This window comes from Pinus tabuliformis, chromosome 9 (genome assembly GCF_031772625.1).
Source record: "Pinus tabuliformis cultivar Carrire ecotype Pingquan chromosome 9, CPIR1, whole genome shotgun sequence".
In the NCBI taxonomy this organism is placed as follows: Eukaryota; Viridiplantae; Streptophyta; class Pinopsida; order Pinales; family Pinaceae; genus Pinus; species Pinus tabuliformis.
In genome coordinates this window covers 1,918,130,659-1,918,158,099 of record NC_142307.1, presented here as the reverse complement: position 1 = coordinate 1,918,158,099, position 27,441 = coordinate 1,918,130,659, and the positions used below count along the sequence as shown (strand labels likewise).

Here is a 27,441-nt window from a genome sequence, read left to right as displayed (position 1 = left end):
CTCATGAAATCAATCCTTTCAATACGAAGACATCATTCAATTGCTACAGTGATCCTAAAACACTTTATAATTCCATGGAAAGAAATGCAGTAGAAAATGAAACCAGAGAATTTATTAACCATGAGAAAATCCTTATGCATCAATTTTAATACAATTTTAAAATTGTATTATTATCATAATATTATTCTATCGATTAAGCTTACTAATTTATAAGCTGCGCGCGAATTTATCATAAAAGACTTCATCAGAGAACATATGTTTGAATCCTTCAATGCAGTAAAGCTTACGGTGCAGAAATTATATGCCAATTAGAATTTTATCACGATCTAGGCATCATGTATATTGAAATTTCATAGATATAAATCAATGGCATCGATATAAAAGTATTCAAATACTAGAAATTCAATCATACTGAAATGAAAATTACTACAAAACGCCCCAATTCATAAACTCTCTTCATATGAATAAACAATTCTGTCAAATTACTTATTATTAATTAAAAAACCCTTATATCAACCTTCGTCACTTGGAAATCTGCCATCCATTTGTAAAAACTGTTACTAACTTATCGTCTTACTAACTTACTCCAAAACAGTTGATATATGGAAGGAATATGTAATGACATTGGTGTTTACATTTCCCTTCACTCATTGATTTCATCGGAGAATTTTGGTATTGGAGGATGACCATTATGGCCTGGAGAGGGCGCAGAAGGAGCTACAACAGCCTTTAGCAGGCGTACTGAATATCCTACTTCATCAACTACCTCTGTTACAGCAGATGTGGTCCCTGGAACTTCAACTATCACCATTAACATTAAAATCCAAGCTGCTACCATTACTGTTTTATTACCCATCGCTCCTCTCCTCTCCTCAACGTTGCTGCTGCTGCTTGATATGATTAAGCCTGCTTGATGCAATTCGAATACGCTTTACTTGGTGCAGATCATACATCCATCTATCTAATTAAAACGTTTCTCTTTTCCTTACTAGTTTACAACTGAAAAGAAAGAGAGGCCTTAAAAATTAGAGAGCCAGCAGATCACTGATATGTTTAGAATGTTTCTTTCTTCCTTACGCACTAATTTTAAATTGGGTAAAAAAGCCTGCAAAAAGCGAGTGAAATCATATATTCAAAAAGACAGGAAAGCCTTTTGCGAAAAAAAGAAAAAGAAAAAAGTGAAAGCGGGTCATTGCAAAAAACAGGAAAGTCTGCTTAAAAAACCAGTGAAAGCAGATCATCACAGAAAAACAGTCAAATCGAGAGAGTTATTCCAGGATATATTTTTGGGAAGGTGTATTACCTGTTAATAGAATTTAGTGAGTAAATAATTTGTATCGGCAGCATAAACCACATTTCAAATCAACGGTTGAAAGTGTCTCACCTGATCGAACGGAGCAGGGTAAATTGGTTGACGATTGTTAATGCATAGGAAGGCCTATCGGCCTAATTATAATACCTAGTATAACAAGTTGGTCATTGTTGGTCATCGCAGAAAAGACGCTCTGCTTTGTAACGTGACTTGGTAATGGATAAAATGACATTATAGTACCTACGGATCTTTCAAACAATATTGGACATATAGTATCTAAATTCCAACGCCAGCTGATCTAAGACAATTGACTGTGGATGCAGGACTTTAAACTACGTTTTAGCCCTTAGAAATGCATATTCAGTAGAAGACTGCTTGTTGATAGCTTGTGTTTCTCCGCCGATGTAATCAAGCTTCAAGCTGTAACAATAATTTGCATTCAGGTTTTAAACCTTTTGCCACTTTGTTACCCTTCCTAAAAATGGTAGATGACATCGCTGACTTCAAACAGCCATGGACAATTACTCAATATACCGAATACAAACCATCAATAGAGTGAATGGGAAGGATCCCACTTTATCAACAAGCTGTTCTATCATTTTGAAGAACAAATATATATGGGCAGAGAACATTGACATTCCAAAGAACAAGGGTCACACTAGAGGGTTCCTTGGAATTACTTTTCATTTAGAAGGTTCAAAGCAACGCTTCACTTTCAGACACTGTTCGTTCTAATCAAACAAGCTACAAAATCAAAACCAAATTATGCCCATTGCTTTTTCATGTCAAGTGAAAAACTGTAGAGGCCATTCTCTAAGTATATGCCCATTCAAGGACATCTCGTGAAATTAAACCACTATGTATTACTGTTTAACATGCTACATGGAAACGATAATTAACATAGTCGATTAGGACCAGCGCTCTGTTATGCGCTCTGCTAGGTCTGCGTTCAGCTGCCGCCGCCATGGCTGCTCCAGGGGGTGCGGAGCCCTCTCCCACCCCTCCGCTTTCTCCAGCAGAAGCCTTCAGGAACATACTATCGCAGAGAGGAAAAAAACGAATGCAGCCTGAAGTCCCGAAGTTTGTCAAAAAACTAGAAGAAATCCCAGAAATTGCTCTGCCAGAAGACCAAACAATCAAAATCGCCCTTGCCTTGGCTGACAGAGGTTTAGTAGGGCAGTTTATGGGTCGGTGGCCAACAACAAAATCGACTGATGAATGGGTGCAACGAAACTGGAGACCCCTGCTTCCAAACAATGTGATCAGCTACGCGGTTGGAAGGGGCTTTTTCATCTTCGAATTCACTACCAAGGAAGACCGAGATCTGGTGTTCAGAAATGGCCCATACTTCATGGGAAACCAAGGTCTATTTCTGAATAAATGGACACCCGACTTTGACCCCTCAGTCGATGTCCCAAAGGAGGTCCCTGTTTGGGTTCGGCTCCCCAATCTGCCAATACACTGCTGGAGCTATCAAGCACTGCAAAAGATAGGAAATGGACTGGGCAGATTCATCGACAAAGCTGATAACAAGGGCCAATACACCTGCGCCAGAATATGCGTGGAAGTTGATCTAGAAGCTGGACTACCGGAAGCCATCAAGCTGTCAGTGGGAGATTGGCACCACTTCCAGAAGCTGGACTACGAGCAACTTCCATTTAAATGCAGAATCTGCCATGAACACGGCCATTTTCAACGAAACTGCCCCAAAGCACCATCAGGGGACAAAGAGGAAGAAGAAGGATGGAAGGAAATAAAAAAGGGAAAGGTAGTCTCAAAGCCAAACGAGAAGAAGCAGACAGGACCAAAGGGGAATCCCCAGCCCAATGACAAGACCAAACCAGTCTCAAATGAAGGCCCATCCACAGCTGAAAAGGGGGAGGCCTCAGAGAAAAATGAAGAAACTGAAGGTCAGCCGAAGAAAAGGAAAGATTCCGAAGAAGAAGCAAATGCTCAACTAGCCAAGGCAGATCAAGGGGAAAAAGCAGGCAACGACGAGCACATTAGCCTTGCCTCTGACTCAGGAGAAGAATCAGAAGAAAGAGAATCCGAATCAGACAGCTCACAAATCTCCCCTATCAAATCGACCAGGGGCCGAAAATCCAAGAAGAAACAGAGAGAGGAGAAAACCTACATGGATGTTCTCCAAGGTTCCCAGAAAACTCTCAAGGGAATGATGAATACCAGATCCGGGCGCAAGAATAACAAGGCTCCAAAAGGAGCCACTCCCCCCCACTCCAGTAAATAATGAAATACGTCTCCTGGAATTGCAGAGGATTAGGTAGCAGGCTGAAAGAAGAGGCCCTGAAAGACATTGTAAGGTTGCATATGCCTGAAATCTTTCTCATCCAGGAGACAAAGATGGAGGACACTCTTCTCCTCCAAACCAGCAAAACATTCTGGCGCAAAGGCCCTGGTAGAGCTGTCAGTGCTAGAGGTGCCTCTGGTGGGATCGCCTCCTTCTGGGACAGCTCCAAATACGACTTGATTCAAGAAGAAAGTTGCCAGCACTGGATTTTCACTCAGCTCCTTCACAAAGACTCTGGTCAACAAGTAAGTATATTTAACCTGTATGCTCCGGTCTTACCATCGGAGAAAAAAATTTGCTGGGACTCGCTCCAGTCCTTTCTTGTTTTGCACAATCCAGAAAATATCATTATTGCAGGGGATCTGAACGTAACTCTAGCTGCTGAAGAGAAAAAAGGTGGATCACCTGTAAGGGACCCTGCCAGAGAATGGGTAGAAGACATCATGATCGGCTGGGATTTGGAGGACATCAAACCTTCAGCTGGGAAATACACTTGGTCTAATAAAAGATTAGGCCCCAGCCATATAGCTGCTCGCTTGGACAGATTCCTTGTCCAAACCTCCTTCCTTACTAGCGGGCTAATGGCATCATCCAAAATTCTGCCCAACTGCACCTCCGATCATAAACCCATAAGTCTCGAGCTCTCCATGGATGGTTTTCTTGGGCCCATTCCATTTAGATTTAGTCCATTATGGATTCAGCAAGAGGGGTTCAATGAGGTGGTTGCTGAAGTCTGGAACCGGAAAATTCAGGGATCCCCTTTCTTCGTGTGGGAAGAAAAGTTGCGGGCTCTTAAGAGAAGGCTCAAGGAGTGGGCTAAAGCTTTGAAAACACCTGCTGCCAAGAGAAAAGAGTCTATAGAAAACCTTGCTGCCCTCCAATCTTCAATGGAGAATTCAGTTATTACCCAAAGTCTGCTCCAAGAAGTTGAGTTGCAAAAAGCCCTTCATAAAGCTAGTAGGGACGAAGAGGAGTATTGGAGACAAAAATCTAGAAATTTATGGTTACAGGCCGGCGACAAAAATACTAGTTTTTTCCACAAGCATGCCGAAGCTCGAAAGCAATTCAAAAATGTTTCAGAAATCCGATTCCAAGATACAGTGGTTAATGATTTTGAAGGCATCAAGAGAGCAGCATTCTCCTTTTTTAAAGATCTCTATTCAGCACCTGATGACCAGCCTATAGATCCTCAAGCATATCCGTATAATCTAATCCCCTCCTGTGTGCATGACCCTGTCAATAATATGCTGACTGCCCCGATCAGCATGGACGAGCTCAAGAAAGCCTTGGATTGCATGGAACCGGATAAAGCGCCAGGGCCTGATGGGTTCACTGCTAGGTTCTTTCAGTCTTGCTGGTCAATTATCAACAAAGACCTTCTGAGAATGGTAAGGAAGTCCCAATTATGCGCAAAGATAGGAGGCAGCACCAATTCAGCCTTCCTGGCATTGCTTCCGAAAGAAAAAGGAGCTTCAGATTTCAGTAGATTTCGTCCCATTTCGTTGTGCAATACTAGCTATAAACTGATTACCAAAATAATATCCATTCGCCTCAAGAATATTTTGCCGGACATCATACCGGAGAACCAAGGAGGCTTCATCAAAGGGAGAAAGATACTGGATAATATTGTGCTGGTTCAAGAGGCAGTTCATTCAAGTGGCCAGAGAAAAGAGAAAGGAATGGTAATAAAACTCGATTTGGCTAATGCCTTTGATAGGGTGAGGCATGACTTCCTGTTTGCTGTTATGACAAAAATGGGCTTCTCAACAAACTTCACAAATTGGGTGAAAGCCTGCATTGCCTCTCCTTGGATTGCACCGTTGGTAAATGGAAGATCGACTGAATTTTTTACAGCCTCCAGGGGATTAAGACAAGGCTGTCCGCTGTCCCCGCTTCTCTATGCTATACAAGCCTCTGTGCTTAGTTTCCAGCTCGACTTCTGTCAGCAAATCCAAATTCTACCAGGCCTTAGAATGGTGCAAAATGTCAAAGAAATAAACCATGCCCAATTTGCCGACGACACACTGCTTCTAGGTGGAGCGAGCATTAATTCGGCCAGTTCTTTCAAAAAGGAACTGGACATCTATAAGGAAGCATCCGGCAGCAAGATTAACTATTCAAAAAGTACAATCTATGGCTGGAATTGCTCAGCTAAAAATCTTGCTGACATAGCTAGGCTACTTGAAATGAAAATCTGTCAAGACTGGGAATCATTCAAATATCTTGGGATCCCAATTTTCAGATCCATCCCTAAAGTTTCCCATTGGATGCCCCTTTTGGACAAGCTTAAGCTCAGAATACATGCCTGGGGAGCCTCCTGGCTGAACACTGCTGGGAAAATTATCCTTATAAAATCTGTCTTAACAAGCATGCCTCTTTTTCAGCACTCCATTCTCCTTGCCCCCAAAACCTTTCTCAGTAAAATGGATGGTATGCTGAGGAGATTCCTGTGGGAAGGGGGGAAAAACAATGAAAGAAGGCTTCATTTAGTAAATTGGGATACCATTAAGAGACCATTCATAGAAGGAGGTCTGCAAATGAGAGACTTGGCTGCCCAAAATCTCGCTCTAGGCTCAAAAATTTTGTGGAATATTGTGGCAGGGAAAATAAGCTGGAGCAAGAAAGTACTGTGGAAGAAATACTTTCAAGGTCAACGTTTGAGATGTCTGGACCTTCCTCCAAAAAACTCCAAAGGTTCCCCAATATCCAAGCTTTGTATTGCGGCTCTGGACAACTTCAGCCCCAACCTCTACTGGATCCCAGGTAATGGGAAAAAAATAAGAATTTGGAAAGATCAGATTCTTGGAGACCAGCCACTACATCATATAAAAGACCTGGCAAATATTAAACTATGGCTGCATTCCAACAATAAGGAAACACTTTGGGACATATCCAACTGGACGGAGGATGCTGACAGAAGATGGGACAGCTGGAATCTTGGAGAGGTACCACACCATTTGCAATCTGAAGCTTCTTTACTTTTAGACAAACTGCAAGGAAAATCCCCATTGTCAGCAACAGCCAAGGACAAAAGAGGGTGGGGCTCCCATACTGGTTCCTTCTCGGTTGCTGAAGGATACAAAAGTTTAATTGCTGTCCCGAATGTTCCTCCAGACCCAACGCAATGGAAATTCATATGGAGCTTTCCTTCTCTCCCAAAAATAGACTTCTTCTGCTGGACGCTCGCTCATAACAGTATTCTCACAGGAGACAACCTGAGAAAACGGGGAATGGAAGGGCCTTCCAGATGCCCATTATGTATATCAGAGGAAGAAACAGCTGATCACCTGTTGTTGCTGTGCCCCTTTGCCAAGGCAGTCTGGAAGGGGGTTCTGAGTTCAAGGGCGGACAAGATTGAGCTACCAAGAAATGTGCCAACCCTGCTTCACGAGTGGGCCAAGCTATCATCATTCTGCCTCAATAAAAAAAACCTTCTTAAGACTGCTTGGATGTGGACCCCTAAATACATCTGCTGGAAGTTATGGCTGGAAAGGAATAACAGAATTTTCAGAGGAGAAATCTGCACTTCAAACAACGTTATATCCAAAATTAAAGCTATCTTGGGAGAGACATTGGAAGCTAAGCCAGCCTTAAGGAATGAAGCAAAGCTGGACAATGAGGAGGAGCTGTGGCTGAAAGATATTGTTCCGAATAATCAATCCATCCCTTCTACTCCAGCCTCTTGCCATGCTATGTGGGAAATTCGCCTGGAAGAACAGGAATTTCTAAAGTGGAGATCGGCACTAGATGACCATTGTCTATTCTTCGACGGGGCCTCTAAAGGCAATCCAGGAGCTGCGGGTGGAGGTGGAGTTCTGCTGAATCCCGATGGTTCTACTTTACTCAGGTATCATTGGGGTCTGGGAATCGAATCAAACAATAGAGCTGAGGCTCTAGCTTTGTGGCAGGGGCTGACTCTGGCTCTTAAACGGAATATTCAATCACTGACGGTCTTCGGAGACTCTAGGCTCATCATTCAAGCAATGAACTCTTCCTCGAATCCGTTGCAGATCCACTTAGGCCGAATTCTCAAGAAAATTAGACCCATGCTGGCTAAGTTTCGGAAAATCTCCTTTTTCCATATAATGAGGCAGCTAAATTCTCAAGCTGATTCGGAAGCCAATCTTGGCTCAGCTAGAAGCCAAAGAACCCTCTCAGTCAACTTTGAGGAATCCCTCTGCATCATCCCTTAATAGGCTTAACCAGGAAATCTGTTATTTAAGATGTATTGGGGATCAGCTACTGAACCAGCTATCTCGGATACCCTTCAGGCTTTAGCTGTTCTTCCAGGAATCAGTTACACCAAGCTCCAAGGGCAGGCAACCAAGAAAAGTTAGATGCATTGGATTCTCTGTTTCTGGCTGGCCCTATACACTCTGTTCCAAACAGGATCTGACTTGAGCATTGTGGGTTTGATTGGATGATTGCACTGTACAGGTGTGCTCCAGGTAGAAATAAAAGAGTTTTCACTGGTTCCCCAATCACATTTCTGAAGAAAACCAAGAAGGGCAGCAATAAGTCTGGACCTTTTTCCGTCTTTTAACTCTTAAGCTTGTTGAGACTGGTAGCAGCATAACCCTTTCTAGGCTTTTCGATTAACTGCAGAAAGATGATCTTGTGTCAGGCTACTCCTTTTCCATCGGTTCCATCGACTCGCCTCCTACAAAGGGAAATATGAAATTAGCATTAGCGCAAAACAGGGTATCAATTTACAGACTTACAGTCCATCAGCCGCGCAGACAAGCAAGTCAGTTGCTTGTAGTAATTCTCTCTGTCATTTAAAAAATGAATGCTCCAACTTAGTGATCAATGCCCATACAGCGTTCAATATCTCTCTGCATTTACATCCACTGCAGGAACTTTAGTGGAGGATAGGTTGAGATTGAAGATCAGAGATGGAAGACGCCATTTCAAAGCTCAGATCCGGAATGTCCCTCTGGCAACAGAGATAGAGGACGGCATTTCATTTTCCAGGTTGAAGCAAGTCAAACTCAGAACTCTTCCAGAGGCAACAGGTAACAACCAAGGATTGTATGGACAAAAGATCCGTTAATGAAGTTCAGATCCTTTAGGCAGAGACTCTGCGAACCTTCTCCACAAAAGGCGACTCTGTGACAAAGAATGCCCATGGACTCACTGTGTAACAAGAACTCAGAGAGAAAAGAAAAATGAGGAATTTATTCCATTGTAAAAAGCATGCGGTAGCTGTTTTGCCGCCCTTCAAAAAACTAACCGTTAAAGTCAAAAAAAAAAAACATGCTGCATGGAAACAAATCAGGAGACAATTTCCAGAATGGCCCTGTAACCATGAAGATGCAGGATTTCCCCTTGGGTTCCATGGACACCCATTTGTCCAGTTCTTGTGATTGAGCTCATCGCATCCATGCAGAATGAAGTTGTAGTTTCTGTAGTGCTTAAGAAGAGCTAAAAGACCATGTCAGTGAACATGGTGTCACCGTCCATCCACCAGATGATTCCACCTCCAGATGGGTTAGCACAATCTACTGTGGTGATGAAAGATTTGAAAAGGCACCATTAATTTGACCAGCAGTTGATGTGTCTGCAAACAACCAAGCTGGGTAAATGGACAATGACAAATTGCAGGTTTCAACGGACGGTAGACAAAAATAATTTTCCGAACCTAGGGCACCACAGAGCTTCGTCAAAGCATCCTACAAGTAATCCAGTGGGCGAATCCTGCAAGCAGATACAATTTACTGACAGTTATCATGCAAGTGTGGTAAACCACGGGTGGCACCCACTAATTAAAAGCCAATAAATTAATTACTGATGGGGTTTGGTTGACTGCCATTCTACAAAAGCTTTCCCCAACATATGCCTTTGGCATAAAGATATATTGTTATTAAATTTTTCAATATTTTAAATATTTCTAGGTCAATAAATTTTGTTTTTGGAATTTTTACCATTTCCAAACTAGTTTCAGTTCCAATTTTTCAGATCAACCAATTCAATTACCAGTCCAATCCCGATAACACTGGAAAGATATCATTGGAAAAGAGTGATGTGATCAGAAATTTCAAATGTGAAAAACACTCGTTATTAGATGATCACGGAACATTATGATTGGGGTAGAAGTAATGTAAAATACTCTCATTATTAAAGAATTATGAGGCATTGTCATTGGGGCAGAAGTAATTTCTAGTGAAGCAGATAGAGGATACATTAGTGAAGGATAATAAAGCATTGGCCATAACTAGCATTTCAATTGCTAATGAAGTTATATCTCGTCTTATTGATGTATGACGCTAATGACACTAGGGTTTTGCGTTTGAGAAGCTAGCTGTACTGTTTGAGGCTATCTGAAGGTAGCTAAGATTGGTGAGTGCATGACAGTGATTGAAAAAACAAAAAGGAATATTTGAATGTTGTAGGAGAGACGATAAGAAAAAGAAATCACAGTAACCATCTTATTATACAGCGTGCCAAGACAATTCAAGATTTTTCATAACAAACTTGAGCTTATCTGCAAGGAAACAAAATTCAACATTAGAAGATTTATGAGGCATTGTCATTGGGGCAGAAGTAATTTCTAGTGAAGCAGATAGAGGATACATTAGTTAAGGATAATAAAGCATTGGCCATAACTAGCATTTCAATTGCTAATAAAGTTATATCTCGTCTTATTGATGTATGACGCTAATGACACTAGGGTTTTGCGTTTGAGAATCTAGCTGTACTATTTGAGGCTATCTGAAGGTAGCTAAGATTGGTGAGTGCATGACAGTGATTGAAAAAACAAAAAGGAATATTTGAATGTTGTAGGAGAGACAATAAGAAAAAGAAATCACAGTAACCATCTTATTATACAGCGTGCCAAGACAATTCAAGATTTTTCATAACAAACTTGAGCTTATCTGCAAGGAAACAAAATTCAACGTTAGAAGATTTAAATAACCTTTAGTTTATAAGAACAAAGAGAGAAAATGCATGAAGATGAAAGCTCCATAGAACACATGAAAGATTAAGTCAAAGCACAAAGAAACAACCTTGTAGAAAAGAGGACAATGTCAAAAAGCCCATGGACAAGCAATAACAAAATATGAATCGGTAATTCTGGTACTAAATTAATTTTTTAACAAACATGGTCAGATAAAAAAAGGATGTCTTAAATTGCAAAATATGAATACAGAATTGAATTTAATAATGTTGTGTAAGGAACAAAGAAAACGTTTTGAATTTAATAATGTTGTGTAAGCAATAAAGAAAACAATTTTTTATTGCTATAGGAGTTCAAGAAAATGGCATCCACCATAGTTGCAGGTCTTTAAGCAATTAGCACAACTGACAACCAAAAAAGACATTGTCTAACTATTCTATGTTTCAGAGCTTTTGGCCAAAATCCAGCCATACAATTCTGGGTAAAATTGTGATCTTTGGCTGTTTAAGATGTGTTTTTGATTGCATAAATGGATTCAACACCCTCAAAAACCACTGGAGCACCTGGATTGTGCAAATTACACCTGGATATTTGTCTGGCCTAAAACAAATCCAAATTAAGGGATGAAAGATTTGACATTGAAGAGATCAAAACCTCATGTTGATAAGTTAAATATAGTATATGATCTACCATTCATAAGTAATTTTGTTGTGGCTCGCATGAAAGCACCATAAAATCCTATTTGAGACTAACACTGCATGGAGAGTTAAACAAAGACAACAAAGGCAAAAAACATAGATTCAAACTTAAAATGGAAAAATGTAAAAATGTCATTAAAAAAATTTGGGTTGCAATAACTAATACCACTATTTAATTATAAAATTAAATTAAATTAAATTTAAAAAAATATATATCAAAAATATAAAACCTGAAGAGGCCTAGTTCAGTAAAATGGTAATGGGCTTTTAGTAATGGTGGCCTAGTGTATAAACAACTAGGTGTTTTTTAGCAATAACAGCCAAGCATATAACGAAGAATTTTCCACACTGGCAAAGGGATCTTCCATATTATACAATGTCGGACAGGTGGGAGATGATATCTTTCAATGGCAGGTCCTGATTATACATCCAGTGGGCAGCCCATATTCCAAAGAATTATCCTTCATCGTCATTCATTTTCCTCTTGATTCTATCAGCGTAAGGGTTTTGCAGGTTCAGTTAGAGATACTGGACGATTTGTATTTGAGCAGATCCATAGATGAGAGGGACCATCACGCTGAGGCTCTCACCCATGTTGTTATGTGCTCTTGCAGTGAAAATGAACTTTTGGCTTTTGGCAGTCATGACCCTAGACGTGATGAGAGAAGTCAATGTTCCTTGAGGGAAATGGTTCGAATTGCTGTGTTTGAAATATAGAACCTCTCGGACAGTGCAGGTATCTGGAATTAGCTGCCAGCATATCAAAGGGTGCATGCCAAGTGTTTGAACTTTGAAGAAGTTTCTGTTCAACAAGTGTTTGCTGAAACTTCTATTACAAGGGCCAGGTTTCAGATTACAGTTATGGTAAAGTCTTTTCTTGGGTATACCATACGTTTGTGAGTGGGATTATGGGGATGGGTTAAAAAAGAAATGGGAGCTTTTACAAGGAATTCCTACGGACCAATAGCAACGCCTTTTATAGGGTAAGCAAATAGAAGACCAATCTAAACTGTTAAACTATGGCTTACGCATAGAATCAACCATCAATTTTGTACTATGATTAATCATTACATGGAGAAGTGGGCCCTAGGGTGTCTTCAACTTCAAAGCCTGTTACCTTCAAGCAATGTTCCACCAAGGTTCCAGGACGAGGGGGCGAGGGGGCGCGGGAGCGGCCTATGCAAAAGCTCCCTACCATTTTTTAGTAAACGTGGGGGAGCGTTAGGGTCTTAAAAATTTTAAATTTATAAATATAAAATATAATTTATTAATTGAGTCCACTATGACAATTTGGTTTGAATTGAAAAGCTGCAAAGCATGATCATTGATATGAATATCATTTGACATTATCCAAATTTATAATATCATATAAAATAATAAATTTAAAATTCTAATTTATAATCATACATTATGATTAAAGTTTAAAGTTTAAACCATATTGATGTTCCACTTCCTACTATGAAGTTGAACATATTCAATATTAACATAAAATTATAAAAGTAAAGTTTGATACATCATACATCAAGAGTCCAAATTTTATAGAATTATAAAAGATTAAAGTCAAGTCTGATACATCAAGAGTCAAAATTTTATAGAGTGAGAATCTGAATAACTGATAACACAAATGATAAGAACTGAGAACATCAACATATCAAAAGATAAACAAGCATAATGCAAAATATGCCTCAAGGTAATGCCCCACTAGTCTCTGCATCCAGCTGCTGCATGAATAAATCAGGATCAACCATATCACCATCTGAATCTGAATCACTAGCATTCTCAAACATGCTAAGTGGCACACCAACCAACCCCATCTGTCTCTCATCAAGTCTCTCCTCCATATCTACCTGTGCATCATCCTCTGGATCAACATCCCATCGTGTTGTTGGTCCCTTCAAATACTCAGGTGTCTTCCTATGCTCAAGACGTAGGGCACTATGCACAGCGACTAACTTCTCCACTCTTCTAGAGGTAAGCTTGTTCCTCTTGATAGAGTGGATGAAGCTATATGTGGACCAATTCCTCTCTGCTGCAGAGGAACTAGCAATCTGAGACAACAAACACATGGCTAGATCTTTGAGCTCTGGAGCACCATCCCCATGCATCCTCCACCAACCAATCGGGTCATCTTAGGCTAGATCTACGCGATCTGCCCGAGCACCACGTGTGTTGAAAGGCCCACTAAGAGATGCAAATTGAACAAACTGTCTTCAAAATTTTGACCCCTCCTCCTCACTGTACATCTTTGCAATTGCATCTAGGAAGCCTTTCTTTACCTCTGGATCATCAATAGGAGGCACCCTCCCAGGTCTCTCAACATACCATTTTGGGTTTAATGCATATGCTGCCATGTGCAAAGGTGTGTTCATGCGATCCCACCTACGCTGAATGATGAGTCGAACCTGGGAAGTATAGAACTCTAATGAGGGCTCCCTCTGCTGAATGGCTACCTTCACACGACCCAACATGCTATCAAAGGTCTCATAAATTTCTCCAAGACTAGGAGCATCTGAATCAGTGTAACGAATGACCTCTGCTGAATGGCTACCTTCACACGACCCAACATGCTATCAAAGGTCTCATAAATTTCTCCAAGACTAGGAGCATCTGAATCAGTGTAACGAATGACCTCCACAATAGTGCCTAAGAATGACACCAAATAAGAACAATCTGCCCACCAATCATTGTCCAACACCTGGAGCCTGACCTTCTTCCCACTGTCTGTCTTTGATTTTGACCACCTTCCCCACTCTGAACTCACAACCAAGGATTGTAGAGGTGCTTGTACCTCTATCATCCTCTCCAATAAGAGAAAATAGCTAGCATATCTAGTATCAGTGGGCTTGAGGAATTCCTTCCTCGTGTGAGCGTTGTACATAGCCAAAGAGGTGTGGTGGTTGCAGATAAACATCTGCACATCTCTTGCCGCTGACACCAAGTCTGATATCCACTGAATCTTGCCAATGTCCTTCAGTGCATTATTGGGTGCATGCACACAACAAGGAGTCCAAAAAATGTGTTGATACTTGTTTTGAATCAATAACCCACCTGATCTACAAACTGCAGCTGCATCTGTCACAACCTGCACCACACTATCAGGCCCAACATTCTCTATAGCTTCTCAAAGAATCTCAAATTGGAAAGATGCATCCTTGCGCTTCCCAAAACAATCAACAGAGTTAAGAAAGAATGGACCTTCTGAAGATGTCACTATGATGTTGATTAGTGGGCGCTTTCGGATGTCAGTCCATCCATCCATAACAATAGAGCAACCAAACCTCAACCATGTTTGTCTCATTCTCTCTTTCTGTACATTAATTTTGGACACTTGTCTATCCAAAATTGTTGTTCGTAGTTTATGTTCTCTAGGTGGTACATATGAAGGCCCTATTTTTGCAATTGCTTGGACCATTTCCTTGTAATAGGGAGAACGAACAACATGGAAGGGAATCCCATTAGCAAAAAGAAATTTTCCAATTGCATCATCTGTGTCATCTCAATCTAGAATGTTGTACATCCCAGACACTGTAACAGTACCACCCATTGCAGAAGAACGAGATGCACCAGTGGAAAGCTTTGTCTTTTTGATGAAGCACTGGATAGAGGAATATTTGTAGCTAGATCAATATGTCTACTAGAGAACAATCCTTTTCCAGTAGATGCCCTTTCTAGCCTCCAAAGTTGCTCTCTCAGAGCTGAATCCAGGTTCTTTGAGGGACACATATTCACTCCTTTACCTGTAATAGCCAAAATGTGTTGCTTCACCCTGGTATAGCTGCCAACAAAGTGATGCCCACAAATATTGCAGACCCAATCACGTGAGCCACCACCAACTTTTGGATTCTTTTTCGGCAGTCTAGTTGCATAGATTAGAAGTGGTTTTAGAGGATTAAATGTCCCCTTTGCAAATTTTTCCAGCTCTCTTGGCGGGCCTCCAGAATCTACACCATGCCTATTCTGGTGTCTTGCCCCCTTGTGACCACTTTGAACTTCTTCTTGTGCATCATGTGGCTCACTACAGTGGTAGCTACTGTCACTGTTCTCACTGTTCCCAGAAGAAGTTTGACTTTGACTCATAGTTGTAACTTGTAACTTTGTAAGTTGCAAGTTGAATGACAAGTCAAAATGTAAGTTGCAGCCTGTAGGTTGCAACCTGAAATGAAAAATAAAATAAAAAAATTAGAAACATTACAGCCATAGCAGTGTAGCACATGCCACACACATTGAAGTTTTCAAGTTTTGAACACTGATTTTTTTTTAATTCACATAATGATAATATATTATTTCCGGCCATTAATTTACATAAATTATAATTCATTAAGATTCAAAAATCCATAGAATTTGGTGGCTGGAAATTTAGTGTACTAACTTGTTCACTAAGCTGGAAATTTTCTGAATTGATTACAAGTGATTTTGTTAGAAAGTGTAACACTTCTTGCTGCCCATAGTATTTTCATTTTGCTACAAAGAAGAGGAATTAGAATCCTTCCACACTAGAAAACTGAGTAAACATAATGCAAACTTAACACTGAACTAACTATATACTGAACAATAACACAGAGATAAGAAATACAACTATGTTATGAGCCTATTCAATAGTTTTCTATCAGTATTTGTCATTAATTGGAATGTGAATCACTAATACAGAATCTGCAACTAAGATAGCATTTTCAAATACAATACAAACGAACACTGAACTAACTATTTTCAAAACTCTCCTTTAAAGGAAATCCCAACCAAAATGTGTCCCCTTACTGTCAAAAGTTAAAACTTTGCTGCTGCTGTCTAGACTCTAGAAGTTGTCGCTGTCAAAATGAAGATGACCAAATGAAGTGAAAAAGGGCCTCAGCAATTGTTTGCCAACACCAATTTTTTGAACAATGAGATTCTGAATATCAATAATCTGCATGAAAGATCCTTTTTTTCAGGCTTCCTGCCATTCTCTTTTAGACTTTAGTTATTCAAAGTAACATATAATATTATAAAGTATAATGGTCCAATCTTTTTGGGGTAGGCTCCTACAGATCACTGCTTCAAAAGACTAAAGCAGCCATTGTATTTTAATTTTATTAGAAAGGTTTAATTTAAACAGACTCAGCTACAGGCGTACAAAAAGGAACAGTTGATGAAATATGACAAAAACTGACTGCAGAATAAAAGATTCAAAGAATGGCAAATGTGGATGAATATTATTAGGATGTAGTTCAACACAGCGCTGCTGAGAATTGACTCCTCAATGTCCTCATAAGCAGATTTGTGTTTGTGTATGGATCACTCACGGATCACTACCAGAGCTGAGTTTGAAATGACAACATGTGGCCAGATATTTATTATTGCTAAGATTTAGTTCATTTTATTGATCTTGGATCATTCCCAGGGCCGACATTGTGATTGTGATTTACTAATTTAGTTTAGCACAACGCAGAAGTGGTGTAGTGTGTACAGAAGACGGTGGATTTTATCATTTTACTGAACCATAGTTCAAGCTAAACAAGATAGTATTATTCGGTCCAGTATATCTGAAACCCCCCTCTCTCAATTTTTAATTTTTTCCCCTCTATTCCATTTTAGGGCCTGAAGGCCATTGCAGAGGCCACCAACCCCTTTTACTGCTTTAGTTTTATTATCTAGAAAAACTTAAAGCCTTTTACGGTTTACCTTTTAATCTTTATAACAGAACACAGAACTAAGTTTCTGCTATATAGTTATATTAAATGACGTGATAAGAATCAAAGAAGCCATAACTAATAGTAATAACTAATGATTATTTCGTTTCAAAGACTCGTCATCAGGAAAAACAGAAAGAAAGGTTAGGATTGTTTAAAATTTCAACTATGGAAATGTCCATTGCCCCTTGATTGATTGAGCGGTAAGTTGGGAGTAGTTTCACGGTTAAAAAGACTCAGCGTCAACCAATTTGAATTTCCATCCCAATTTCTGATCGGTGATAACGGCCAAGAAACAGTTGAAACAATGAAAAGTTTGCAGAAAGTTATAATTTATTCTTTGCCTGCCACTCCAGTTATCTCCCCACTGTACAGTGTAATCCAGCGATCACTTGAGAAAAATTTAAAAAAGAGAAGTTTTAAAAGGGAAAATTCATGTACGTGAGGGGATTCGAAAGAGAGGGCGTGCTGCGTCGGCGTAAGAGAAAAAATAACCGTGAAGAAATTTATCATTATGAATATGTATCCGCATAGAAGTTTTATTGGACTGTCGAAGATATCAATCAAAACTTACTCCGAGATTCTTGACAAAACCATATGAAACGAAACGCTCTTCAACCCAAACAAAGGCACAAAAAATTATTGAACTGTTAGTCTGGAATCTGTTACTAACCCGTTAAGTTGGCGGCTGTAGCAGTCCGCTCCTCAACACGCAGCGCTGCTCAGGGAGGTGTTGCTCGAACGATGGGTGCTGCTCGACCAGACAGAGGGCGGAGTTCTCAGTTCTGGAATGATAAATCGTGAAATCCAAACAGTGAAACACGCTCAGCAAAGACGGAAATCCAAACAGTGAAACACGCTCAGCAAACTCGCAAAGGCTGTGTTGTTCATGGTGCAGGGTGCGTGCCTTTTTTATAACATGAAACCAATCTGCCATTTCCCGCCATTTTCCCCTAAACCCTAAACGTTAATTAAGTTATTAACCCCTTATTAAAGATTAAATTCAGCTTTTAATTAATAAAAATGGTTCTTAATGCATTAACGCCCCCCCACGCTCCCTCTCGCCCCCCCTCGTCCCCCTACGCCCCCTCACGTCCCCCCCCCCACGCTCCCTCTCGCCCCCCCTCGTCCCCCCCCCCCCCCACATCCCCTTTTTCGGAAACGACTCCTCAGGGAAGGGAAACGTTTCCCTGGCACGTCCCCCTGAGTTTCCTCCATTTTGGGAGCATGGTGAAATGTCCCCTACTCGTCCCCAAGTCCCCGGAGCGCGAGGAAACTAGACCCCTGGGAGGGGGGGGGGGGGGGGGGGCGAGTCCCCGTGGAACACTGCCTTCAAGGATGTTATAAAAAGCAAACCTTCTAATTCTGCTTCCCTGAGTTCTCATCTATCCAGAGTGTATATTGTGGATAAATCTGAAGCAGTGCCAAAGTTGGAGATCTTTGGGCCAGATGTCAAAGCCTTACTTTCATTTTACCAATCCCCTTTAGTAATACCCAAATTCAATGGTTTCTAACCTTCTACCTCCAGTTTGTACCAATGAAGTTATTCGAGCTGGACAAAGGATTTTGCAAGTTATATCTACTTGACGAATTTCCAATCCTGTTGACTATAAAAAAAAAAAATATTATAGGAGGCAGAGCAGGTCGTTTTGTTACCTCATGGTTTCCCTCATTAGATCCTACTACTATGTCTATAACAAAAATGCAAGTTTGGGTTAATCTCCCAAATTTGCCTCTTCATTTTTGGCACTTTTCAGGTTTTAAAAATATCAACAATACTTTGGCCATTTACATCAAGACGGATCTAGAACAGGTTCACCTGGGTTTGTACATATATGCTAGAATATGTGTTGAGATAACAAAAATGCAAGTTTGGGTTAACCTCCCAAATTTGCCTCTTCATTTTTGGCACTTTTCAGGTTTTAAAGATATCAACAATACTTTGGCCATTTACATCAATACAGATCTAGAACAGGTTCACCTGGGCAAGAATGAGAATTACTTTTTTGAAGGGACAGAAACAAAATGTACGTCCCACCTTCTGCAATACAGTTATTCACCCATGGCCCATGGGGGAGGCACAAGGTTAAAAAGGAGGAATGAGAAAATAGGTGAGAATATTTTCTAAAGGGACAGAATGGCATGAGGTTAAAAGTAAGGAAAGACAAAATGGGCAAGAATGAGAATTATTCTTTTTGAAGGGACAGAAATGAAATGTAAATTATGTATGTAATTTAAATTTTACTCTTGTGAGTGCACTATGAATATGAACAGTGTAATTTCCATTCAATTTTGGAATAGAAATGGCAATTTTTCATTGCAAATTACCAACAACAAAAAAAAAATAATAATAATAATAATAGAAAGGCTCAAGTGACTGCATGTTCAAAAATACAGGAATATAAAAGAAAATAAACTGAAGTATGCAATCATCGGCATTCAGAAAAATAAAACTAAATTAAACCGCAGTTTGCAATCATTCATTTTCACAGAAACTACAACCGCTGACAAAGAGACATACCTCAATCTTCCAGCAGAACTTCTATACATCTTCACCGTATTCAACAAATACCAACTGGTAGTACAACTGTTGACAAAGAGACATACCTCAATCTTCCAGTAGAACTTGTATACATCGTCACCGTATTCAACAACTACCAACTGGTAGTCAAGGTCTCCATATATATCTTCAACATACCCAACACCTGCCAACTGGTTTTGAAGTTTCAATCATCAACGCCTAGAAGAACGGTGTTGAAGTCCCAACATATATCCTGAAATACACATTGCGTTATCAATCCTCTTCACCCCAATAAGACAATACATAAACACAAAGCTATCTTAACGCTATTAAAGCTGCCGAGTAATTGGGTGGGAAAGTGAGCACCTTTGATTTGTGCGTATTCAGGAATTGAACTGATTGTAAACAAAACAGATCTCGCTTCGACCTCCTAGAGTTGCAGTAAGTGAGTGATTACAGAGATACAAGTGCACAAGATGGGGGATTAAAGACAGACCTCGCTTCGACACCTAGCATTGCAGTGGATGATTGTGCTCTAGATTTCCTTGCTGAGAGTTGGCTAGGTGTTTTTAATACCCAATCTTATGCACTTGAATCTCTGTTACCGCTGATGGAAATTGCAGTATCATCCCGTGTAAGCGCTGGAAATTTTTAGCCTTCCTTCTGACTACGCCTCTGTTTGTTTCTTCGGACTACCTCAGCCCTCACAACAAATCCCTCTGCTTGGGATTGCTCGAGTCAAAATGAAGAAGATAAAAAGCGTGAGAACCCCTGCTTGGGATTGCTGGAATCAAAATGAAAGATAAAAAGAGTGACTTCCCCTGCTTGGGCTCCCAAAAGGTAGAGAAAGTAATAAGATTCTGGAACAAAAGAAAAGCAACAAACTAAACATGCCCAGAAAAATAGAATACTAGACAGGAAGGTTGAGAAAACAGGTAGAGGTTTTACGTGGTTGTTAGTTCAATTCCCATTAAGGTTGTTCTTTAAAAACCCTAGACCCTGTTCAGCAGTTCTTCTGGAAAACAATATTTCAGGTTGCTACATTGTATGTTTTGTTAAATTCACCTGAGTACTAGGACAGACACCATTGTTGGCGTTGACATGCAAACTTACTACAGACCTCCTGAAACAGTAGCCAGACCCCAAGTTGAGGACAGGACATTTGAAGCACAGACCACCAAATAGAACAACAAAAAAATCGCAAAAACAGAGACCCAACCGTATAAAGACAAGACTAGTTTCAAGGGATTGTTTTGCTATGTATGAACTAATAAATAACATTGCAAGACTATTCAGAGCTCCCACCAGATTGACAATGTCTCTTAAGGCCCTCCTATTGTCGATGTTGGCTAGCAGTACCTTCTGGTTTCGTGCTTCCATTCTAGGGCCGGCCATTTTGCATGCATCGCTCTGAGAAAACACAACCCAGAAAATCTAATCTGAGATACCCATTGTAAGTTTTTAAGATACCAACTTGCCATTTGCTGCTGCGGCTAGGTCAGAAACCATGCGACCTTTCTTGATCTAGGAGATGGTTTGTTCCCGCACTCAAAAGCACCCAAAACAAAATCCCAAACATAATAATAATGCCTATTATTACAGATTTGAAAGGGAGCCCAGCAGATCCAACGAAGAGCGACAAAGAAAATACCCGTGCCTTGGAAAGCAAATTCGTTCTGGGTGTGCTGAAATTTGGCAAGTCCGAACTGTTTCAGAAGACGAGAAAGCAGATGCAACAGACTAAACCTGGCATCACCGATAACAGAGATTCTGCCAAAACTTCTCTTCGCATATGTGACTACAGAATAAAAGTTGTAGGGTTTATATTGAACTTCCTGTCAAATTAATTAGACGTAAAATGCGCAAATTACGGAAAACACAAGTTCCGAATCAATACCCGTTTGCCCAAACTCCAATTCCAGCGAGGACCTTGCAACGTTTTAGGCTGGACTCCATTATACATAGGAATTTGCGCTAGAGTAAAATATGCAATTTGTAGTTTTATCCTCTTCGGAAATACAATTTCCTTTAACTTTCATTTTTCAAGGTTGAAGTAACATTGTGATGTTTGGTGTATAAAAATTATTAAAAGTGAATACGTCATCGGTTGAATTTGAATTTTAGGAATAAAATAATATTTTTATTTTAACTATTTGGGTTGAATCAAATTTATAATATAAATTATATTTATTATTAATATAAATTGGAGTCTATTGAGATTGCAACAAGATGATGGAGCTTAGTGAAAAGAGTCACCTTCACTAAGTGGACCCGCAGGCTATTTTTGGCGCAAGTCTATTTTTAGACATATGGATCATGTCTATGGATTGCAGGTTGCTGTTTATGGATGATTGATCAAGTTGGAAAAAATAGATGGACTTCTATTTTTTATGAAAGTGTGAGTGATCAAAGTCTATTTTTAGACTGGCTGTCAAAAATAGAAAAGTCAAATATTATTATCTCACAATAATATTTGGACTATAAACTTAATCTTATTCTCTTGGAGCACTTCAGTTTGAGCTACAGAGGTGGCACATGCAGCTGTCATAAGGAAATATGTTTTTCTTATGAGTCAGTTGAGTTGTTGCATGCATGACTTCAGTTAGAACTCAATCAGTTGAGTTTGGTGGAGTTGATTGTGGAGTTGATGGAGTTGTGTTCAGTTTAGCTTTGTTAAACTGGTTGTATTTAGTCTAACTGGCAAATAGACTAGAGATGAGTTGGGTGAATTAGTTATTAATTAATTCACAAGTTATTAACTCATAATACAACTAATGAATACATCAGTTAACTCAGTTACATGTCAGTGCATGTTCAGTTCAACAGGGACGGGTGGTAGAGAATCAGATTGCTATCAGTGGTGACTATAGTTGTGCACCAGATCTTGCACAATCAAGGGATTGAGTATGCCAATGAGTTTGCTCACGTATTTGCCCACATTATAGCTTGTGCTCACGTCCAACAAAGAGTGAGTGACTATTTTGCAGGTGAAAAACGAGTTTGGTGAGCCATTCTCATCAGTTCTTGAGCAGGTATTGAGCAGTGGAGGCAGGCAAGCAGTGGAAGAGATTTGGAGATCAGATCTGAGCTGTATTGTGTGTAACAGAGGTGGAGATACTTGTGAGAAATATTATGTTGTGTAATGTTACATGACTCAATCATTAATATACAGATAGTTGGGGTTTTTAGCGAGATGCTTTCCCCGGGTTACATACTGTGTTAATGTGTGAATGCTCTTGATGTTTTATTGTTATTGATGATCAACGTAGAGGAGCTTATGTATTGTGTATGTATTCCGCAATAGTACATGATCAGGATAATCTCTGTTGAATATGTGTTAAATTATTCAAAATATCTACATGGTATCAGAGCAAGCTAGATAATTGTAGAAAAAGTTTCTACATGGTATCGGAGCTGTTGATCATCAGATCTACTATTCAGGAAGTGTTTACATTCTATTTCTCTAGACAGAGCCTGTAATCGGGCCAGGTAGCCTCTGGATTCATCCTTCCTTTGGAAGGTGAAATATCCGGTAAAAGCCCATACAGTCAATCTCCGTACGAGAAATATTTTGTTCTCACGAATTCTAGATCGGAAGCAGTTGAGTTGGTTGCTGGTGGAATTCGAATTTGCAGCAGTGTTTTCTTGGTGACAACGCGGCAATGTCTTTCAACGGATTGTGATTGGAGTATGCTCTTGAGAGCAGCTCAAACTATATTGTATGGAAGGACAGGATGGAGGCAGTATTGGATGATAATGGGCTGAAGGAGTTCATAGATACGGATATCCCAAAGCCTACTGATGCTGCTGAGGCGGAAGTTTGGCAAAAGAAGACCACAAAATGTCGAAGGATTCTGTTGGAGGGCGTGAAGGATCACATTGTGTCCAGCCTCCATGGAAAGGCTACTCCATATTTGATGTGGAAATCATTAACAGAATTATTCCAAAGCAAGAGCGATCAGAGGAAGCTGGCGCTCAAAGATAAACTCATAAACATCAAATGCAAGAAGGGTAACAGTATTCCCAAGTATCTCACGAAGTTCACTCAGTGTCGAGATGAGCTGGGAAGTGTGGGGGTTACTGTCGATGATGAGGACTTGGTGAGCTTGGCTCTCCTTGGTCTTCCGAAGAGTTGGCATTCATATCAGGACTCTGTCAATGGTCGGGAGAAGTTGTCAGGATGGGAAAGACTATGGTCAGATCTTGTGCAGGAGGAGATCAGGCGGAGTACCAGGGACGGATCTTCGTCAAAGGGAGATGATGAAGAGAATTGTGCTTTGGCTGCCAAAGCAAAGAAAGGGAAGAGCAAGCTGCTGGATCTGCAGGGGGAGAGGCCTTAGCTTCTCAGTTTGAGCTTGATTTTTCATTGATCGCATGCTTGGTTTCAAGTGTGATGGGATTAGTGTGGTTCTTGGACAGTGGTGCGTCTTTTCACATGACGGGAGATAGAGATTTGTTCTCTGATCTGGAGGACAAAGATCTTGGAGTGCACATCGAGATGGGCGATGATGGTAGATACAGTGCGACCGGTATCGGTACCATTTCCTTTGAGAGGGAGTCTGGTAAACCCTTTGTATTGAAGGAAGTCATGCATGTTCCAGGATTGAAGAAGAATCTCATCTCAGTGGCGATGTTAGAAGACAAGGGGTATGATGTTGTTTTCAGCGAGGGAAAGGCCTTCCTGCGCAGCAAGACAACTGGTGAGACCCGGAAGATAGGGGTTCGAGTGAGGAACCTTTATCAGTTGCATGTAGATGGATGCGCAACAATGGCAGGCAAGGCAGAAGGATTGGTGAGTCGGGATGATGGCGAGTTGTGGCACAGGAGATTGGGTCACCTTCACCATGGAACCTTGAAGATACTGCAGCAGATCACTACAGGGCTTCCTAAAGGCACACTTGCGCAGTCAGATCAGTGCAAGGGGTGTACTTTGGGGAAGTTTGTGAAAGCCACCTTTCGCGAGAAGGATAGTCGCGCCACGACGATCCTTGAGAGAATTCACACAGACGTGTGTGGACCTTTCTCAGTTGCTTCGACAGCAAAACACAGGTATTATGTGATTTTTGTTGATGATTTCTCTCGTAAGTGCTGGATCTTCTTCATGCAGAAGAAGAGCGAGACATATTCAAAGTTCTGTGAATTCAAAGCACTGGTCGAGAAGGAGTCGGTGAAGAAGGTGAAGGCTCTTAGGAGCGATAATGGTGGTGAATACATCTCGGACGAGTTCAAGGATTTCTGCAAGACAGAAGGGATTCGTAGAGAGCTCATAGCTCCCCATAACCCACAGCAGAACGGGGTAGCTGAGCGGAAGAACAGAACGATTGTGGGTGCTGCACGGGCAATGTTGCATGATCAGGGCCTACCCCTTCACTTGTGAGCGGAAGCATGCAATACAGCAGTTTATGTGCAGAATCGTTGTCCTCATAGGATACTTGGCATGAGTACACCTGAAGAGACTTATTTTGGTAAGAAGCCTGATCTTTCTCATTTGAGGATTTTTGGTGCTAACGTTTACATGCATGTGACGAAGGATGCCAGGAAGAAGTTGGAGCCGACCGCAGAGGTTGGGATATTTGTGGGGTACACTGATACGCCCCACAACTATCGTGTGTATTTGCCAAACAGTGGTAAAACTGTTGTGCGACGGGATATAAAATTTCAGGAGGAGAAAGCCATGAAGTGTTCGCTTGAGAGGGAGCTACACTTGCATGCAGATGAGGAGCTATTAGTTCCTAAGGATGAGCTTCAGGACGTGGATCAGCCACAGGACGAGTTTCATGGAGTGGAAGAGACCACTCATGCAGCGCCAACCATCAGAGGGCGAAAGCGCTTGACAGAAGCTAAGCGACTGGCTCAAGATGCAGAGAAAGTTGTAGGACCACCTACAGCCCAACGCAGGCAGAGACAGTCACCTGATCGGTACACTGGATACATGGCTCTTATGAGCAAGTGTGTTGTGACTGAGCCATCCTCTTTCGAGGAAGTTGTGGAGGATCCCGCATGGGTAGACGCCATGGTGGAAGAGTATGATTCTATTGTCAGAAACATTGCATGGAAGATTGTTCCTAGACCGGAAGGGAAATCAGTGGTGGGTTCGAGATGGATCTACAAAGTTAAGCAGGCAGCTGACGGGAGTGTGGAGAAGTAAGGTAAGATTTGTTACCCGAGGCTTTTCACAGATTGAGGGGATCGATTATGCGGAGACCTTTGCACCTGTTGCAAGGTATTCTTCCATACGGACGATTCTTGCTCTCTTAGCGCAGATGGGATGGCACATTCATCAGATGGATGTGAAGACTGCGTTCCTCAACGGAGTCATTGAGGAGGAGGTGTACATTGAGCAACCCGAAGGCTTTGAAGTCTTCAGCAGCGAGTTGCATGTGTGCAAGCTCAAGAGAGCGTTGTATGGGTTGAAGCAAGCACCACGTGCTTGGTACACACGGATAGACAACTATTTCACAGGACTTGGATTCTCCAAGAGCGAGGCGGATCCGAACCTATACCAGATTGTGGTGGAGGGTAAGTTGCTTATCATTGTACTGTATGTTGATGATTTGATTCTAACGGGTGATGAGCTGTTGATATTGTCATGTAAGAAGGATCTTGCTACAGAGTTTGAGATGAAGGATTTGGGCCTCCTTCACTATTTCCTGGGATTGGAAATATGGCAGCGCAGTGGTGGACTGTTTGTTTCTCAGGGCAAGTATGCTCGGGAGATACTGGAGAAGTTCAACATGCATGGCTGCAAGCCTGTTGATACTCCTCTTCCTGGAGGTTGGAGGAAGGAGGATGCCACTTCGGGAGAAGAAGTGGATGCCACTGTTTATCGACAGTTGGTGGGGTCGCTAATGCATTTGGTCAATACACGACCTGATATATACTATGCAGTTAACCAGCTTTCACAAGCTATGGTTAAACCTACCAAGCTCTTCTGGAAGGCGGGCAAGCATGTATTGCGCTACTTGAGAGGCACATCGGGATATGGTTTGTGGTACAGACAGGAGGATGAGGTGAAGCTATGTGGCTTCACGGATGCAGATTGGGCAGGAAGCCCAACAGACAGAAAGAGCACATCAGGAGGGGTCTTCAGTATTGGATCGACAGCAGTTTCTTGGTACAGCAGGAAACAGAGATCCGTGGCACTCAGTTCAGCGGAGGCCGAGTATATGGCCGCAAGTTTGGCTGCATGCGAGGCTATATAGATGAGGAAGATCCTAGTTGGTTTGTTCGGTTCTCATTTGGATCCTACTATGATTTACTGTGATAACCAGAGTTGCATTAAACTCTTGGCTAATCCTGTATTTCATGATAGATCTAAACATATTGACATCAGGTACCATCATATCAGAGATTGTGTGCAGCGGAGGATCATGTTACTTTCGTACATTCCAACGGAGGATCAGGATGCTGATATTCTGACGAAGGCTCTCACCAGGAGCAAATTCGAGTACCACCAAGGCAGGATATGGGTTGCTGATAATCCATATCTTGTCGAGAGGGAGTGTTGAGATTGCAACAAGATGATGGAGCTTAGTGAAAAGAGTCGCCTTCACTAAGTGGGCCCGCAGGCTATTTTTGGCGCAAGTCTATTTTTAGACTATGTCTATTTTTAGACATATGGATCATGTCTATGGATTGCAGGTTGTTGTTTATGGATGATTGATCAAGTTGGAAAAAATAGATGGACTTCTATTTTTTATGAAAGTGTGAGTGATCACAGTGTGAGTGTTCAAAGTCTATTTTTAGACTGGCTGTCAAAAATAGAAAAGTCAAATATTATTATCTCACAATAATATTTGGACTATAAACTTAATCTTATTCTCTTGGAGCACTTCAGTTTGAGCTACAGAGGTGGCACATGTAGCTGTCAGAAGGAAATACGTTTTTCTTATGAGTCAGTTGAGTTGTTGCATGCATGACTTCAGTTAGAACTCAGTCAGTTGAGTTTGGTGGAGTTGATTGTGGAGTTGATGGAGTTGTGTTCAGTTTAGCTTTGTTAAACTGGTTGTATTTAGTCTAACTGGCAAATAGACTAGAG

At 41.0% G+C, this 27,441-nt stretch overlaps 1 protein-coding gene across 10 annotated transcripts; it reads right to left on the bottom strand.

Annotated features, from left to right (window-relative positions):
• Window positions 1-478: 478 nt before the first annotated feature.
• Window positions 479-21,384, bottom strand: LOC149156600 (uncharacterized). Of its 10 annotated transcripts, none has more exons than XR_016262291.1 (5): window positions 20,709-21,384; window positions 19,770-20,187; window positions 18,213-19,656; window positions 9,262-12,333; window positions 7,835-9,180 (listed from the first exon to the last, which is right to left on the bottom strand). XR_016262291.1 is itself a non-coding variant. In XM_089438328.1 (4 exons), the coding sequence occupies exons 3-4, from the start codon at window positions 19,516-19,518 to the stop codon at window positions 14,718-14,720; spliced, it is 681 nt and encodes a 226-aa protein (XP_089294454.1). In that variant the 5' UTR covers window positions 19,519-19,656; window positions 19,770-20,187; window positions 20,709-21,383; the 3' UTR covers window positions 13,473-14,717. The 10 variants fall into 10 exon arrangements, 4 of the variants coding, with proteins under 4 accessions (XP_089294454.1, XP_089294456.1, XP_089294457.1 ...); XR_016262293.1 differs by having other exon boundaries at window positions 9,262-9,317; window positions 19,490-19,656; window positions 20,709-21,374; XR_016262294.1 differs by lacking the exons at window positions 7,835-9,180; window positions 9,262-12,333 and adding an exon at window positions 479-999 and having other exon boundaries at window positions 19,490-19,656; window positions 20,709-21,373.
• Window positions 21,385-27,441: the final 6,057 nt, after the last annotated feature.